The sequence below is a fragment of the Loxodonta africana genome, chromosome 11 (genome assembly GCF_030014295.1).
Source record: "Loxodonta africana isolate mLoxAfr1 chromosome 11, mLoxAfr1.hap2, whole genome shotgun sequence".
Classification (NCBI taxonomy): domain Eukaryota; kingdom Metazoa; phylum Chordata; class Mammalia; order Proboscidea; family Elephantidae; genus Loxodonta; species Loxodonta africana.
Genome location: NC_087352.1, coordinates 5,656,913 through 5,674,037, shown reverse-complemented (window position 1 = coordinate 5,674,037; position 17,125 = coordinate 5,656,913). Strand labels below are relative to the sequence as shown.

Genomic DNA, 17,125 nt, shown 5'->3' with positions numbered 1-17,125 from the left:
TGACTTGCCCGAGATCAGACAATCAGGAAAGGGCAGAGCTGGGATATGAACGCAGGTCATCTGGCTGCAGACGCTGGGCTCCCCACCACCACCTCTCAGTCTCCCAAGTCAGAGACCTAGAGAAAGCGGCAGAGATAGACACTGTCAGAGACAGAGAAAGGCAGAGGGATACGGAGAAATGGGTAGGCAAAGAATAGGAGAGACACACAGGAAAGAAACAGAGAGAAATGACCAGAGAAAGAGAGGAAAAGGAATGAATAGGAAAGTGAGATGCAGAAGACTGAGACTCTCCTCTCCTCCTCACCCCTCTCACTCAGCAATCCCTTTGCCCTACAATTCCACCCTCTGGGGTGGGGTCCTGCCAACCTGGGGCCAGATGTGACACCCCGATGTCCTGCTGATGGTAGCTTTTCTCCATGGGCGGGCAGGCATCCTAAGCTGCAGCGAGCCAGATTTAGGCAGCATGGGGCTGCCCCTGCTCTCAAGCCATAGGCAGAGGTGGCCTGGGAAGCCCTACCCTGAAACAGGGTCTTCCAGAAGGCCAGCCAGAAACTGGGACATGCTCTGCTGAGCATGAGACAGGCTGGGATGAGGCTTACAGGCAGTTCCTACCTGGGGCATCGGCTCCTTAATCCCCAGGCTATTCCCACCAAGGCTGACCATGGAGTCTGCCCCAAGGCCCAGCCACAGAGACACAGGGATGGAGACCAAAAGTGAGAGACGAAGAGATACAGAGGTCCTGGGAAAAAAAAGTGGAGAGACAGCCAGGAGGAACACACAAAGATATTGAAAAAGAGACAAAGATGGAGAGAAACAGAAGGAGGCAGCAAGATACCTAGAGACAGCAGAGAGAGATCCTGAAGAAACCAAGGACAGAGAGTGAGACAGAGAGAGACAAAGGAGGAGAAATAGACAGACACTGAGGAAAAAAGAGATTCTAAAGAATTGAAAGAGGAGCCGAGATGAAGAGAGACGGAAAGACCCCAGAGAAAAATAAAGCAGTAATTAGAGAGACGAATCAAGAGGTGAAACTGGGACAGACGAGAAGAGAAGCAGTCACAGGAGTTCAGAGACAGAGACTGAGAGAAAAAAGGGAGTTAGAGAGACACAGAAACAGAGACAGAAATAGGGACAAAGACACTCATGTACTCATTCATTCATTCAAAAAATATTTATTGAGCACCTACTGTGTGCTGAGGAGTAGTGCAAATGGTTAACGTATTTGACTGCCAACTGAAAGGCTGGTGGTTCCAGCCCAGAGGCATCCCAGAAGGAAGGCCCGGTGATCTAATTCCAAAAAATGGGCCATCGAAAACCCTACGGAGCACAGCTCTACTCTGACACACATGGGGTCGCCATGAGTCAGAATCGACTCCACGGCAACTGTTTTGGTTACTGTGTGTTGAGCACTGGTTTAGGTGCTGGGGATACAGAAGTGAACAAGACAGACAAACCCCTGCCCTGAAGAGCTGACATTCCAGAGAGACAGAGGGAGAACCCTCCAGGGCAAAATGAAGGGAGAAGAATCAGGAGCCAGAGAGAAAGCCAGAGACCCTAATAAAGAGGCCCAATCATAGAGCCTGACGCAGTGTGCTGGGGTGGGGTGCAGGAGGATAGGGCTTGTGGTGTCCTGCCACACCCCCACTGTCTGTGGGGTCAGCACCTCAGAACAGGAGCCCTATCCCCAAACCCCTTCAAGTCACTATGCTCCTGGACAGAAGGAGGCTGGCAGGTAAGGAGAGCCATGACAGAGAGAGAGAGAGAGAGACCATGAGATCAAAGGGCCAAGGGGGAGACAAAGACTTGGCAAGCAAGACAGAGATAGAGAGAGTCAGGTAAAGACAAGTTGGGAGAGACGCACAGAGAGAAAAAGACAGATTGAGATGAGGGAGAGGCAGAAACTGACATGAACACAGGCAGAAACTAAGAGAGCAAAACAGAGAGACAGAATGGAAGAGAAATGAACAGAGACAAAAACACAGACACAGACTGAGAGGGAAGGAGACACAGAGATGAAATAAATACAGAGACACTGAGAGATACCCCCAGGGACAAACCCAGCCCCCACCCGCTCCCCAAGCCCTGGCCCTGTGCCAGGCACCTGAAGAAAGGCTGGATTAGAAAGGTAAGGGCAGGTGGAGGAAGGGAGGGCCGCATTCCTGAACAGTCTGTCCTCAGTACTGACTCAGCCCCACTACCTGCCCCTGGCCCATTCTGACCTGGGTCTGCCCCTCTGCCCGTGCCCACAGGCTGGGAGAAGTGATGGCTAAGTTTGTCCGCCATCATGGCCTCACCTTGGATAAGGGTGCCCTCTGAGGAATTTGGGAGGCCTGAAGACCAGGGGGTGCAGCAGCATGGGCACAGGACATTTGAGGGCATCTGGGTGGTGAAGACTTTGGAATAGAGCTGTCAGCAGTTCAGGGCAGGCAAATAAGTAAGGGGATCCAGAGGGGATTAACATCTGGGAAGGCACCTGAGGTCACAGGACAGGCAAGGAAGTGCCAGGCTGATGGGCATCAGGAGGCTAGGGGGGCTCAAGTAAGCATCTGCACATAGGTACAGCATACAGGGTTCCAAGGGTCATGGGCATAAAAGTGACAAGGGGTCAGGTGTGAATCCCTAGGAATCACAGGCACAGAGCACAGAAATGCCAGGTTGATGGGCGCCATGCCAGGGAGTGCTTTTAGGAGTGTATTTAGGAGTCAAAAGCACACGGCACAGCATTCAGAGGTCACAGGCCCAGAGACGGCCAGTGGATTCAGGAGTACACAAAATGGCCCCAATGGTGCTAGCGGCTCAGGAAGATGCACCTGTTGGCCAGGTGTATTAACATGAAAATGCTAGTGCTTGGGAAGTTACCCAATAGTACAGGCCGAGGCAGGTACAAAAAAGCCAGGGGGAGCCAGGCACAGGAGTGCTAGGGCTGGGGTTGGGATAGAGACCTGGGGTGAGGGAATCGATGGAATGAAGGCTTACAGACGCTCACCCCTCCCACACTGGTCCCCGCCCCTACTCCACCCAAGACTCCATGGGAATCAAATAGAGGTGAAAGGGAGCAGGCATCAAGGATCGCGGGCATGATGGGCACAGACCTGGTAGTGCTGCTGTTGCTGCTCCTGGTGCTGGCACTAGCTAGACGCTGCAGGGGTGCGCGGGTCACTCTGAGGCGGAGTGCCCTGCCTCCCGGGCCCGCGCCGCTCCCAGTGCTGGGGAATTTACTGCAGCTGCAGCCTAGACGCCTGGACCAGGCACTGATGGAGGTAGAACCGAATTCTGGCTTCGTGGAGGTTGGGCAGGGGGCTGGAACTCCTGGTTGCCTGAATGAAGACAGAACTGGAAGCTCGGATCCTGTGGGTCCGGAGAAAAGATGAGAGGCCCGATTTCTGAGTGGAAAAGAAGAGGATTGGCAGGGATGCTGAGGGTCTGGACGCCTGGGTCCTGAGGAATGAGGTGAGTGGGGCGGGAAGACAAAGCTCTGGGGGAAGAAGGGGAGAGAGCCTGGCTCCTGGATCATGGCGGGCAGGAGGCTTGGACTTCTGGGGCCCGAAGGAGGAACCTCACGCAGGAAGGCAGGCTCCAGAGAAAGAGGGCACAGGGGGTCTGAATTCCTAGTTGAAGGGAAAGGGAGACTGAGGGCCCAGATACCCAGTTCTGAGGGTGGAGGGGGCTGAGGGCCAGAACTTCTAGGTTCTGAGAAGGAGGGAGCTGAGGGTGGCACCCTTGGGTCTGAGGGAGGTAGACTAGGGGCCCAAACGTCTGGGCTTGAGGAATGAGGATCAGGGGCCTGGCCTCTTGGGTCCGAAGAGGTGCGGACTGGGGGTGGGGACTCTGGGTTCTCATGGAGGGGGGTCAAGAGCCCAGACCGGGACTCTTTGAGCGCGGGCTCCCTGTAGCTCCCAGCCTGCTGGGGCCCTGTGTTCACTGTGCGCCTTGGCCCGCGCCCTGCGGTGGTGCTGTGCGTCTACGCAGCGCTGCGGGACGCATTGGTGCTGCAAGCCGACACCTTCTCCGGCCGCGGGGCCATGGACGTCTTCGAACTCTTCACACGCGGGAACGGTGAGACCTGGGAGATGCAGGCTTGCGGGCAGTTGAAGGGCCAGGGCGGGCAGTGCAGGGCCTGATGGAGAATCTGGACTAAAGAGGGCAAACGACGAGGAGAAGGCGGGACCAGCGGTGAGGTGGAGGTAAAGAGTGAAGGCCGAATCATCTTGCAGCCAATAGAAGAGAAAAGACCAAGAGTCAAAAGCAAAGAGAGCAACAATTGTCAGGGGTCGGGACCAGCAGAGGTGGAGCCAATGCGTGGATAGGGCCGAAGCCAGTCAATAGGCAAAAGAGGAGTCAAGAAGTAGAAAGCCAGAGTGGCAACCAAGAGGTCAATGAAGGAGCAGAGGAAGAAGTCGCAAAGAAGTCACGTCCATGAGTTGGAGGCCCGGCAAGGGGTGTGGCTAGTGACCGGGCGCTTCCAGGATGGGGGCGTGGCCAGCTCGTTGGTCCACCCCCTTTCTCTGCCTTTCAGGTATTGTCTTTTTTAATAGGCCGCGCTGGCAGACGCTGCGCAATTTAGCGCTTGGAGCCCTAAAGGAGTTCGGCTTGGGTACGCTGACCATCGAGAAGCACGTCCTGGAAGAGGCGGCTTGTCTGCTTAGCGAATTTCAAGCCACCATTGGTGCAGCCCAGCCGGGAAAGCTGAGGGGCCTGGTGTGGGTGTGGCCAATGGTTGGCCTAGAAGGGGCCAAGGGAAGGGGTTTGGGTCGAACAAGGCCAAAAAACCCAAGAGCTAGCTGGGGGGCGGACCCACAGCGTTGTGACCCCCATCCTGTCCTCACGCCCAGGAGTTCCATTTGGCCCTAGGCGGCTACTGGATAATGCTGTGTCCAATGTCATCTGTTCCGTGGTCTTCGGAAACCGCTATGGCTACGGGGACCCGGAGTTCCTGAGGCTCCTGGATCTTTTCCATGACAACTTCCGCATCATGAGTTCCAGATGGGGCGAGGTGAGAAGAGCTAGCCTGAGTTCTCCTTTGTGTGCCCAATCTTGTGCCAACTCTGAGTATATAGATCAATCTACATTGGAGCATTAGAATAGGAGAGTCTTAGAATCTTGGAAGACTTCTGGAACCTAAAGCATCAAAATTTCGGGCCAGTCTCTCCACAGGGAAATTGAGGCCGACCGGCCTTGTCAAGGTCCTACTGAGATCCTATCTCCCCAAATGTACAACATTTTTCCCTCTCTGCTGGACTGGTTCCCGGGCCCACACCACCGAATCTTACGAAACTTTGCGGAGCTGCGTGTTTTCATCTCCGAAAAAATCCAGTCGCACAGGCAGACCCGGCAGCTCAGGGAGCCTCGCGATTTCATCGACTGCTTTCTCGACCAGATGGATAAGGTGCAGGCTCCTGCTGCCCCAAACCCTCTCCTTGCCGCCAGTCAGCAAGCACCTGGCCCACGGCAGCGCCTGCCTCCTCTTCCCGTAGGAACGGCAGGACGCAGAGAGCCATTTCCGGGAGGAGACTTTGGTGATGACGACGCACGACCTTTTCTTCGGTGGCACCAAGACCACGAGCACCACCCTGCGCTATGGGCTCCTCATTCTGCTCAAGTTCCCACAGGTGGCAGGTCTGCGAGATACGGAGGCCCTGGATGACGGGCTGGGACTTAGGGATGGCTGGGGATCCGAGCACACGCGGCTCACAGCCTCTGCCAGCCCCAGCGAAGGCACAGGCGGAGCTGGATGCCGTGGTAGGTCGGATGAGCTCCCCCCCCACCCCGCCCTGACCCCGAGCCTGGAGAACCGCGCTTGCCTGCCCTACACCAACGCCGTGCTGCGTGAAATCCAGCGCTTCATCAGCGTGCTGCCCCTGGGGCTGCCGCGCGCCCTCACCCGCGACGCCCACTTGCGCGGCCACGTCCTACCAAGATGCCCACAGAGCCCCGGGATTCTGCGCGGGAGGGCCGGGGACACGAGCCCTTACTAGCACAAATCCACTGACAGGAGCGTGCGCGGCGTTGATTGGCTCACATAGCCCTAGGGGCTGCAGGAAGGCCCACCTTCCCGTGGCCTTTTAAAAAGGATCCTTGGCTACATGAGGTGCACACGCTTGCCAATTCCTCGTTAACTCTAGTTGCACAGTCCCCAAGGGCACCTTCGTGATTCCCCTGCTTGTGTCTGCGCACCGCGACCCCACCCAGTTCAAGGACCCAGACCGCTTCAACCCCACCAACTTCCTGGATGACAAGAGCGAGTTCAGGAGCAACGAGGCCTTCCTGCCTTTTGCCCCAGGTCTGGACCAGGGAGGGAGAGGTCCTGCCTACATTGGCCCCGGAGTGATGTGAGTCCCTCACTGCACACCTGTGTTCTCAGGAAAGCTAGTGTGCCTGGGCACAGGCCTGGCCCACTCGGAGATCTTCCTCTTCCTTACTGCCATTCTGCATCAGTTCTGCCTGCTCCCTGTGGGAAGCCTGCCAACATCGACCTCACACCACAGTACACAGGCCTGGGCAACGTCCCCCCAGGCTTCCTGCTCTACCTGGTGGCCCGCTGAGGTAAGGCCCCACAACCCTGGGCTCACTAGTCCTCAGGCTTCAGTACTCCCCCTGGTCAATAAAGGCCCTGAATTGCAGATGGAGGGTGTGCCTTAGAGGGTGGTGGAAAGTCAGATCTGTGCAGCTCTGAGGTAAACTTATTTATTTCTCAGCTGATTTCCACTCCCGCTCCTGCAGGCACCTCTTACCCTGCCAAGCACCAGCAGCCCAGTGGAAAAGTGCCATGGCCAGAGGGGTTGGGGAGTCACTTCACATTCCACGCTGGAGGGGTGAGGGGCTTGGGCATACACCCTCCACAAACCTTTGCCAGCAAGAGGCCATGACTCACCCCACCCTAAATCCGGCATCTCGGCAGGAAGTGGCAATGGCCCCCTTCCAGCTCTCCACACCTGGTGGGGGATCAACCAGACAGCGCAAGACAAAGGCCTACCCCCAGCTCCAGTAATGGTAGCCCCAAGGCTGGCCCCTGCCCAAGTCACAACCCCAGTCCCTGCTACCCATCATGGGGTTGCAAAGGTCTCTCCTTCTCCTTGGTCCTCAGCGACGGACAGAACCCTCCAGTCCAGGCAGGACAGAGGCAAATGCGGAAGCTGCAGTGGTGGCGGGGAAGGAGCGGGCACCCAAGACTGGTGGGCTGCCAGCCCAGCATGGGCCCCAGGCTCTCCTGAAGTCAGGGTAGTCTGTCCATCCATGCAGCTCTGGAGCTAGCCATTAAGTGGGCGTAGTTGGCTGTGACACGGGCACTTGGACACCTTTCTGTCCTAATGCTGGAGATGAAAGAGGGGCAGGGGATAAGAGAGTCATCAGGGTGGGGAAAAAGAGGCCAAGGAAAACCTGGGAGGATGAGGAGCGGACCAGGAGGAAATGGGGGTAATTCAGGCTAGCGGGAGAGTGGGCTGTCTGGGGGAGAAGGGTGGTGATGAGTGGCAGTATTTAACAGGAGACACGAGGTGGGTGAAGTGGACTGGCCTGGTAGGGTACATGGGAGAGGAAGGACGTGAGGGAGGGTGCTGTTTAGAAGCCTGGTAGGGCATGTGGGAGAGGAAGGACTTGAGGGAGATGCTATTTCAGAGGCAGGTACCTAGCTGGTATTTGTCTTTGGCTGCTGCCCGCTCCTTGGCATCAAAATACCAGACGGTGATGGCGTACCTGGGGGCCAGAGAAGCCCCGGGGGTCAGTTGCAGATCACTTATAATTACTGCCACCATACCCATACTGACACTGCAGCTCACCCTTCTGAGCCTGGTCTGTTCCCACCTAGGCCCCCCTCAGCCCTCTCCACCCCCTAGTCTGACAAGATTTTGTTGGCACGGGGGGAGTAGTACCTGGCCATAACTCCAGAAGTATGGACCATACCTGGTGGCATAGGCTGGCTTCACCTCGTGAGGATTCCGCCGATCAGACCAGAAAATGAGCAGCCGATCAAAGAGGGGCTCGATGTTGGCTACCACTGGCCGGCCCTCAGGGAAGATCTGCAGCAGGCCACCATGCACCTGGGGGCAGGCCAGAGAATGGGGCAGGCGGCCTTGCACTGCCCGGAGCAGTCCACCAGGGGGCGCAGCACCATTCCCTCCACCACCCACGCGCGCTCTCTCTCAAAATGAATAACAGCCCAGAGTCTGCATCACCATAGAGATGGGCAGGAAGCTACTAAAGACGACAGGAAATGGGGGAAGTGCTCCCGACAAGAGAGGTGGGGTTGGGCAGACGGCACCATTTCCTGAATGTGGGGGAGTTCTCACCACAGTCAGCTAAAGAGGAGGTGCCATTTCCCAGGAAGAGCCACCAGATGGCACCGCCCCCTGCGTGTTGTGAAGAGGAGAATCCTAGAATCGGAGTTGGGAGTGGAAAATGGCGTGAATCCCTGACACCCCCCAACTCCGCACCCTACCTTGACGTCCCAGTTCTGATTCAGGTAATAGATACATGTGATGCAACGCCCGTCGCCGTGGGGATTGTCAACGTGCCTCACGTACCCCAGCCCGTTGCCTGGGTAACACGCCACCATGGCCTGGCAGAGATGGAAGGAGGTGGGGTTACATGGGCTAGGTAGGAACACACGGGGAAAGCAGCCATACCTCCTCGCCTCTCCCCTGACTTCTTGAGTATCCCAGACTCTAAGAGCTCCAGCCGAGACTTTCTCCTTTCTCAGCCAAGCTCCCAGCCTCAAGTCCATCAGGTATCTCAGCTCCTGATCCTCAAGAACCCACTCCCCTCGCCGCACACGCCAGGCTTGGCACCCAACGGGGCTCACTGAGTGGCTGAGGATTGGTTTTCAAAGACGCCCCAACCCCGCCTCAGACATTCAGCAGAGTAAAAGCAGTTTAAACGTTTTCACACGTGCAGAGACTTGGACTCAAACCCCTAGCCAGGGATCTCATCCTCGACTAGAGTGGAATCACCTGGACAGCTTTGCAACACTGATGCCAGAACCCACCTCAGAGGTGCTGATGCAAGTGGTCTGTGAGGCCTGAAATTTTTGAAGATTTCCCAGGTAATTCTAATGTGCAGCTATGTCTGAGAACCCCTGCCCTTGACCACAAAGAATCCCTGCTAAATAATCTGCCTTATACACAAGTGAGTCAAGTACCACCAGAGTACCAGAGTCTAAGTAAGGCCTGGGATCTAATCTCAACTCCAAGGATAACTGCTACTGGCCCTGAACAGTCCCAACACCTGAATGGGCCTCGGCTGCCCCATCTGTAAAATGGGGCTAATAAACACCTCCTCTTTACAGCAGTAGCATTAACCCCTCTGAGGGGCCACAGGTTAACCACCCTGGTCTATCCTAGTCTAAGACAGGTCTTACAGTGTGACTGACTCCGGCCCTTCGCTTCTGTGTACAGTGTGGCCACCAGGCTCATTTCCTCCTGACAGCTGCCACACACCTGCCCCTGGCCACGACCAGCCCAGGTCTGTTTCCTCAAGGGGGAGCTGACAGAAAGGTGGCTGTGATGGGAGGGAAACGGCCCCACCCATTCCTGCAGACCTAACTCTTGGGTGCAAATCTCAGTGTGGCCACAGGAGCTGTGTGACGTCAGGAAGGTGACTTAACTTCCCTGTCTCAAGTTCCTCATCCACAGAGTTGACAGCTACTTCTCAAGTTGTTGTGGGGACTGAACAAGACCATGTCTGGGAAGGCCAAATGTCTGGGAGAACCAAAACACAGACTGAAATGGTGTATTTCATTGTTTTTAAAAAGGGCCTCATCCTACACACCGTACAAAACCACTGAGAGGGCTAGATGAGGAAACAGGCAAATGCGGGGGAGGGGGCGATGAGAATGAACCTCCAGCTTCTCCTCATCTGGGGACCATCTGTCTTGACCCAGGGATGACTCTGCTGGCTGCTCCTCCCCACTAATGCCAGCTACACCTGTGGGCCGTCAGCCATGGCCCAGGAAGACAGGCCTGAGACAAAAATTCAGAATCAAACAGGTGTCTGCTGCCAAAACAGAACGTTTGCCAGGCACTCCATGGCAGACCAGGTTGACTCAACCCCTCAGCTCTTCCCAGGCCTCCTCCCAACCCCTTATTGGCAGGGCTCTGGCGTGAAAATAAAGCAGTATGGATGCCCAACTGCCCTGCATTTAACATCTGCACCTGATCCATCACACCACCTGCACTGTGAGGGCCCAATCCTTCAGACAGCAGAAAAGGCCAGGACAGCTACCAGATCTAAGGCCAACGAGCAGGCGGGAGCCCAGCTTCTCCCTGGCAGACCCCCGCCCCACATCCCATGCCCCTCCTTCAGGAGGGAGAGGCTTCTTTGTACTGCTCAGTCCCTGCAGATGGGTCGGTACTGCCTCCCTAGAGGAAAGAATGTGGCGGGGGGCGGGGGTGGGCCTGGAATCACTGAGTCACTGACTGGGCATAGACAGGCCCTCCAGGCAGGATTCCAAGCTGAGGTTATGCTGGTTCTGCACATGGACAGAATGGGGGGAGCAATGTCGTGCCTTCCCCGCCACACTCCACCCCCCACAGCCACCAGACCCTCATCTCCAGCTCGCCGTTGCAATCACAGGAAAATACCAATTCCAAGCGGCCACCACCAATCTCATCTGCTACGTCTCACCTCCCTCTGCTCCTGCCTCCTGATTGTCCTTTGAACAGGCCAAGCTCGTCCCACCTCAAGGCCCTTGCACCTGCTAGTCCCTCCGCCTGGAACAGTCTTTCCCGTGATCCTCCTTGCTTTTCAGGTTTCAGGTCAGGGGTCACCTCCCACAAGAGGCCTTCTTCAGTGCTGTAGCTGAAGGCTCCCCAGCTGATCTCCCAATCCAATCATCCCTCTGTGAAATTGCCCCGGTGACTTGATCCCTGAGTCATGGTCAGACAGGCAGCCCCAGGGGAGTCCCTGAGCCACCTGTCTCCTGAAGGCCAAGCAGCATCTGCTGCGTGACAGCTCTCTTCTGGGCTTCAAGGCCTGAGTCCCACCCCACTGTCTGTCCTGTCCTGTGCGACCTCACACAGGGTCTGCCACCATGCAAGCGGGGACACCCTCTGAGTGATGTGGAATGTCCCACACACAGGAACCTGTCCTTTACGCCCCCCCGCCCCCACATACACACACCTGGGGGGTGGAAACAACCTCAGGCCCCAGGGAAACACCCATTTCCTGCTCCTGCAAGGGAAAGTCTCAGCCCTCAAGGGCAACACGCAGAGTGACATAAAATATGGGGGCTGGGTGGCGGCACTGTTGGCATGATCCACTCCTGACTTGGCTGTCTCAGATAAGGGGGCAGCTGGCATCAGAGCCGGGAGACTACAGTTAAAGGCCAGAGTGACAAAGTGCCAGGAGCCGCCCCCCCGCCCACCCCCCCCCCCCGGCCAAGTCAGTCAAAGGCAGAACTGAGCCACTGAAGGCAGGCCCCACCCCCAAGCTGCTCTTAAAGAGGCAAAATAAGCCAGCCGGGTCCTTCCCAGAGTCCCCTTCAGTACTGCTTGATGCCAGAGGGCATCAGTTCTCTCCTACCTGCAGGAGGAACAAGCAGAGAGACCAGGAAAAAAAAGGCAGGACGGCCCAGGAGCTCAGCTCAGAACGACTGGGAGCAGGTTGTTGGCCTTAACCACCACACCAGTGACCCATGTCCTCCACCTCAGCACTCCCACTGTCTTCCTCGAAAGCCTGGGGCAGGAGTCCAGATGTTGCCCTTTGAAGGTGGAAGCCTGAAGCTGCCATCTCACGGGGTAGGGGACAGTCTGAGAGAACTCCGGTGACTGGACTGGGTTCACTACTCCCCTCCCTTCCTCGGTCCAGCCTGGCCTATAGTTATACCCACCCCCCATCCAAGGCAGTAAGGGTCACCCAGGGCTAAAACATCCAAGCACCCTCCATCCTAGCCAGGGCCCTGTCCCCCACCACATCCCAGGTGAGAGCCAGAGGCACCCAGGGGAAGAGACCTGCTCTCTCTACCCTCTGGAGCCTCCTTCTTAAAACTGCTAGGCTAGCTCTGTGGGTGAGCAAACTGAGGCCCATGGCTCTGGGCCACACAGCTCTTCCCATCTCCCCTGACCTCTCGCCCAAGGACCAGAGACTCCTGGGAGAAGGTGCTGAGCATTGAGTGGCCTGGGAGGTTCACGCCAGCCCAGGGAAGGGCAGGCTCTCCAGCTATCAAGTAACAGGAGGGAGCGGGAAGTAGGACAAGTTCCAGCTGGGGTGGAGAGGAAACAGGTCTCGGCCCTGGGGGAGCCCTGGTCCCAGAGCCAGCTCCAGCCTGAGAGGAAAGCTGAACAGAGGCAGAACCCAAGATGAGATCTGAGGAGAAGGGAGGGGACATCAGCCAGGCATCACTGGAAGAAGCAGCGGGCCTGCCTACAGGGCCTCTTCCCTACGACACCAAACCTTGGACACTGGCCAGGCGCCTCACACCCCTCCATGAGAATGGTCACACCAGCAAGACGGAAGGAAAGCCCTACAGACCCTGTCCTGTACGGGGCTCCTGATCCCAGCTGGAGCCCAGGAGGCCCTAGCAACTGCCTGTACACTTCAATCAAATGAGAATTTTTCTTAAGCGAGGGTCTGTGGCTTTTGGCAGATTCTCAAAGGGCCCAGGTTCCAACAACAGATTAAAAACTACTAGTCTAAACCAAAAGGAAGAAAAAGCGATCAAGAAAAGACACACAGGGACAGAAGGTCAACAGAACAGACACGATAGGCAAGGATGGGGGCAGGTGGGGCCTGAGCAGGCCAGAGAGAAACAAGAACAAAGTGACAGAAAGGATGGACAGAAACTCGGACAGAAGGAGCAGAAAAGCTGGGGACTGGACTTTCACATCAGCCAGCACACAGTTGCCCAGGGCCACCCCCAGGAAGCTGTCCTTGAGCAAATGCCATAGTACCACATACAAGGTACGACATAGTCCAGGGCAAAGTGCTCAGGCAGCCAGCGCCTCCTCCCTTAGCCCGGCACTCACCTCACCACTGTGCAGGCCCTGCCTCCCCCTGTTCCTGGTGCTCCTACCCAGGGAAGAGAGGAATGCACAGACCACAGACAGAGGGATACGGGATGAATGGAGAGTGGGAAGACGGAAAGGATGAAGGTAGGGACACAGACGAACAGAGTCAGAAACAAGTGTTTGTACTGCCTGTTCTTGATCTGGGGCCCATGTACAAGTCACGATGGGCCACGAACCCCACCACGGCCCATGCACGGGTGGGCTGTGAACATCCGCGGCTCTCATCAGGTTTTTGAAAGAGGATCCCGACAACATCCAGAACGACTATGGCTCTGGGTCAACGCCCTGGTTTATAGATGTGGAAACTGAGGCTCACGGACGAAGGTATACAGCCCCTCAGAGTCCCCACAGGTGAGAGCCTACAAGTTCCTCCAACACCCCCTCCACCAGCGCTTCCTAAACCCTTCTTTGTCCAAACCCAGAAGTCTCTGCCCAAACCCACTCTTGCTTAGTGCACTGAGCCACCAACAATCGTGGCTCAGACGCCTCTCCACTGGCCCCCTTCCGCAGCCTCACCTTGGTGCGCCCATTGATGACGTAGCCACCCAGCCGCCCAGCGCAGTGCCGGATGACAGCATCCACGTGGGCCATGAGGGCACCGATGCTCCGGCAGCCTGGCTCGTGGCCTTCCACCCAGGCAATCTGGTCTCCACGGATGCTTCGCGGAGGGATAGCCCGCTGGCTCACTAGCTGCCCGTCACACAGGCGCCCGCCCCGCTTCAGGGCCTCCACCTCAGCCAGCACACGGCTACACAGGGACGCCCCCAGGAAGCTGTCCTTGACGCAGATGCCATAGTACCGCATGCAGGGCACGATGTAGTCCAGGGCCAGGCGCTCAGGTGCACTGGGCAGCGCCTCCTCCCTCAGCCCTGCACTCGCCTCACCACCGCCACCGCCACTGCCGCAGGCCCTGCCACCCTCCTCCTCCGCCTCCTGGTGATCCTGCCTGGCCCAGGGCCGCTTGCTGGGTGCGGGGGCATCCCCACCATCCTCTGCCCATTTCCGCTTTGGGGCCTCAGGCCGGGCACCCTGAGCTGCCAGTCGCTGGCACCCTTTGGTGACCAGTGCCGCAGCACCCTCACTCCGCAGTGGCCGCAGCTCACCACCATCTTGCCCGCCAAAGCCTTCCCTCAGAGGGCTGGTAGTGGTGGAGGTGGCGGTGGCTCTGGGGGTCCCACTGCCTGCAGAAGCCTCACCAGGCACTCCTGGACAGTGATAGGAGGGCAGCAGGGGACAGGGCAGGTAGCTCTCCACTCCCATCCTGGCCCGGCCAGGCTCTAGGGGCTCTGAGGAAGACCCCGGCAACTGAGGGAGAGCCTGACTCAGGGGCTGGCACGGGCTGTCCATGGCAGCAGCGTCTTCATCCCCCGGGCATGGAGGGCACGGCCCGGGCCCATGATGCCACCCTCCTCCACCTCTTCCTCCACTGATGCAGCTGGGGGCCGGGACAGCTGGGCCTGATGTGGGTCAGGATGAGGCAAGGCAGGTGGCAGGGGCTCTTCTGGTGCCCTAGAGAAGCTAGTTGGTCCCCGAGTCCTCTGCCGTCCCTAGAGGCTTGGGAGGGGACCCGTCAGGGTGGCTGGAGGAAGAGAGAAAAAGGGATGTGAGAGGGGCTACATGCAGGCAGACTGAGGAACGGTGGCATAATAGGAGCAGTAAGGAGAACGAAAACAGGGACAGATAAAGGAAGCCAAGTGAGGGAAGGACTCTGAAAATTTGGGTGGGGGAGAGATAGTTAACAGACAAGCGAAGGTCTGGCGGGGTAGCTGGAGGAGCTAGGCTGGTTAGATGGCCCAAAGGCAGAAAGACGACTGGGATGGGGACCATTAGAGAGTATCCTCAGCGAAGAGGGAGCGGGTGTTAGGAATGGTGAAGGAGTAGGAAATGGGAGGGGTGGAAACAAATAGACTGGAAGGGCCCACCTGGAGGTTCCATCGACACACAGAGGGAATGGAGGGTCCACAAACGAACAGAAGAAATGGGGTCTACAGAAGAACAGAGGAAATAGGGGTTCTAGAGACAAAGGGAATTGGGGGCCTAGAGACAGAAAAACAGACCGGAGGGAAGCTTGGGGGCTGGGCCTTGGACTGCCAGACAGAACGGGGTGGAGGGATCGACCTGAGTCCAATGAGAGGAAGCCTATTGGGGCAGACATACACCCAGACGGAAGGGAGGTCCTGAGACAGACGGACCAACGGAAGGAGGCCTCGGGAGGACGGTGCATAGCGACAGAGGGAAGGGCGGAGGGGGGCATTCACGCACCCGAGGACAGGACGAGGGAGAAGGACGCCCCCCTCCCAACTCCGCTGGGTGCGGGCCTGGAGGCCAAGGGGACCAGCAGGCGGCGGAGGCAGGACTGAGGGACCGCTCGGACCCCTTGCCACCGCCCTCCCCTCGGCCGGGGCGCGCCCCCGCTCCCACCCCAACCCCGAACGGCCAGCACCCAACGTGCCCCGGCGCGCGCCCTCCTCCATGCCCCACCCCCACCCTCGCCTTCCAGGGTCGCGGGGGTCCGCCAGGCCAGCCGCGGCGCGCGCCCCACACCCCGCCCGGCTCGCGCTGGCGCTCCAGATCAGGCTCCTTCCCTTCCCCGCTCCCTTTCCTCCCCGCGTTCTCCTCACCTAGCTTTTTCCTCCGGCCCCGGCGCCGCCGTTTATGCCAGCCGCCCTGCGCCGCACAGCGCGCCATACCCCGCCCCCACCACCCGCGACGCTCCGCCCCCGCCTCGCCCGGTGGGCACGTGACCGCTCCCGGCCGAGGAGACGGCGTGCGCAGGCGCGAGCCGTGCGGGGCGGGGCGAGGACGCTCAGAACGACCCCCAGCTCGAGAAAGAGGTCCGGCGCCTACGCCAGGCTCATTTGCATCCTGCGCTCCGCCCCTTTGGCGCGGGAGGAGGAGCGTACCTAGAAGCAGGATCAGGGAGTGGGCGTTTTTGCGCGCGTTATGCAAAGCAAAATGGCAGGGGTATGCAAATAAATTGCTTACGAGGGCTGGCCCACTCCCTCAGAGCAGAGATTCCTGCGGAAAGGCCAGTAGGGAGGTGCTAAGCAAATAATTTATTTGCATGAGAAGCTCCGCCTTCTCCTAGTTTAAGCATTAAAACAAAACCAAAAAACCAAACCCATTGCTGTGGAGTCTAATTCCCACCCATAGCGACAGTAGAGGACAAGGTAGAACTGCCCTCTAGGGTTTCCAAAGCTGTAAATTTTTATGGGAGCAGATCCCCAGGTCTTTCCTCCCGCGGAGTGGCTGGTAGATTCAAACCACCGACCTTTTGGTTAACCACTCTGCCACCAGGGTTCCTTGGTACAAGAATAAGGATGAGAAATTGAGAAAATGACTGTGTATTTAGGTGAGAAATGTATGTAAATTAGCATGTCAATCAGTAATTTGCATGAGTACTTTTTATAATGGTGAGGTGACAGCAGAGCTCTTTAAGGGACAGCTGAAGAGATATGCAACCACTTCCCTTGAATGACCGGACCTAGGGGGCAGCTGTGGGAATCAGAATAAGCAACCTGGGATGTTTATGCAGCTAAGACACTTCCATGACCAGCCCCTAGAAGTAGCGTGGGCCACCGGGGCTGGAGGACTATGCAGATGAACTTATTTGCATGCCCCGCCTCTCACCATCACCCAGGCGGACGGCGTTGGAGGGGCTCAGGCCTACAGTAGGTCAGTTAAGGCCAACTTGGAGCAGGTGGGAGTAGTCTCAAGAGGCTACAGGTGCCTGGCAGGGCACGTGGGTGTCACTGATCCACCTAGACACAAGCAGGTACACCTGGGCATCCGAGTGGCACAGATACACAGGGGTTGATGGAGTATGCACATGAGCCAGGGTTGCACAAAGGCCTACACCATGCTCAGGGACACACACAGGCTCCATGATCACACAGGTGTATGAAAGGAGCCAAATTCACACTGACTTCAGGTAAACACATGTAAGTCACCCACACAAGAGTCTGATGCTGCCTCACACTTTCAGGCCTTAGACATGAATAGGTATCACTAGCCACAGACCAAAAAAAAAACCCATTGCCGTCAAGTCAATTCTGACTCATAGCAACCCTATAGGACAGAGTAGAACCGCCCCATAGGGTTTCCAAGGAGCGCCTGGTGGATTCCAA

General features: G+C 57.4%; 2 protein-coding genes across 4 annotated transcripts; one reads left to right on the top strand and one right to left on the bottom strand.

Annotated features, from left to right (window-relative positions):
• Window positions 1-3,077: 3,077 nt before the first annotated feature.
• LOC135232741 (cytochrome P450 2F2-like) lies at window positions 3,078-6,542 on the top strand. Its single transcript, XM_064293485.1, has 8 exons — window positions 3,078-3,287; window positions 3,894-4,056; window positions 4,517-4,700; window positions 4,852-4,993; window positions 5,144-5,386; window positions 5,475-5,896; window positions 6,123-6,280; window positions 6,436-6,542. The coding sequence occupies exons 1-8, from the start codon at window positions 3,078-3,080 to the stop codon at window positions 6,540-6,542; spliced, it is 1,629 nt and encodes a 542-aa protein (XP_064149555.1).
• Window positions 6,543-6,662: 120 nt separating this feature from the next.
• EGLN2 (egl-9 family hypoxia inducible factor 2) lies at window positions 6,663-15,709 on the bottom strand. 3 transcript variants are annotated; one of them, XM_064293682.1, is made up of 6 exons: window positions 15,620-15,709; window positions 13,515-14,577; window positions 8,435-8,554; window positions 7,900-8,036; window positions 7,625-7,692; window positions 6,663-7,310 (listed from the first exon to the last, which is right to left on the bottom strand). In XM_064293682.1, the coding sequence occupies exons 2-6, from the start codon at window positions 14,343-14,345 to the stop codon at window positions 7,255-7,257; spliced, it is 1,212 nt and encodes a 403-aa protein (XP_064149752.1). In that variant the 5' UTR covers window positions 14,346-14,577; window positions 15,620-15,709; the 3' UTR covers window positions 6,663-7,254. The 3 variants fall into 3 exon arrangements, with proteins under 3 accessions (XP_064149752.1, XP_064149753.1, XP_064149754.1); XM_064293683.1 differs by lacking the exon at window positions 7,625-7,692; XM_064293684.1 differs by lacking the exons at window positions 6,663-7,310; window positions 7,625-7,692 and having other exon boundaries at window positions 7,927-8,036; window positions 8,286-8,554.
• Between the last annotated feature and the right edge of the window lie 1,416 nt (window positions 15,710-17,125).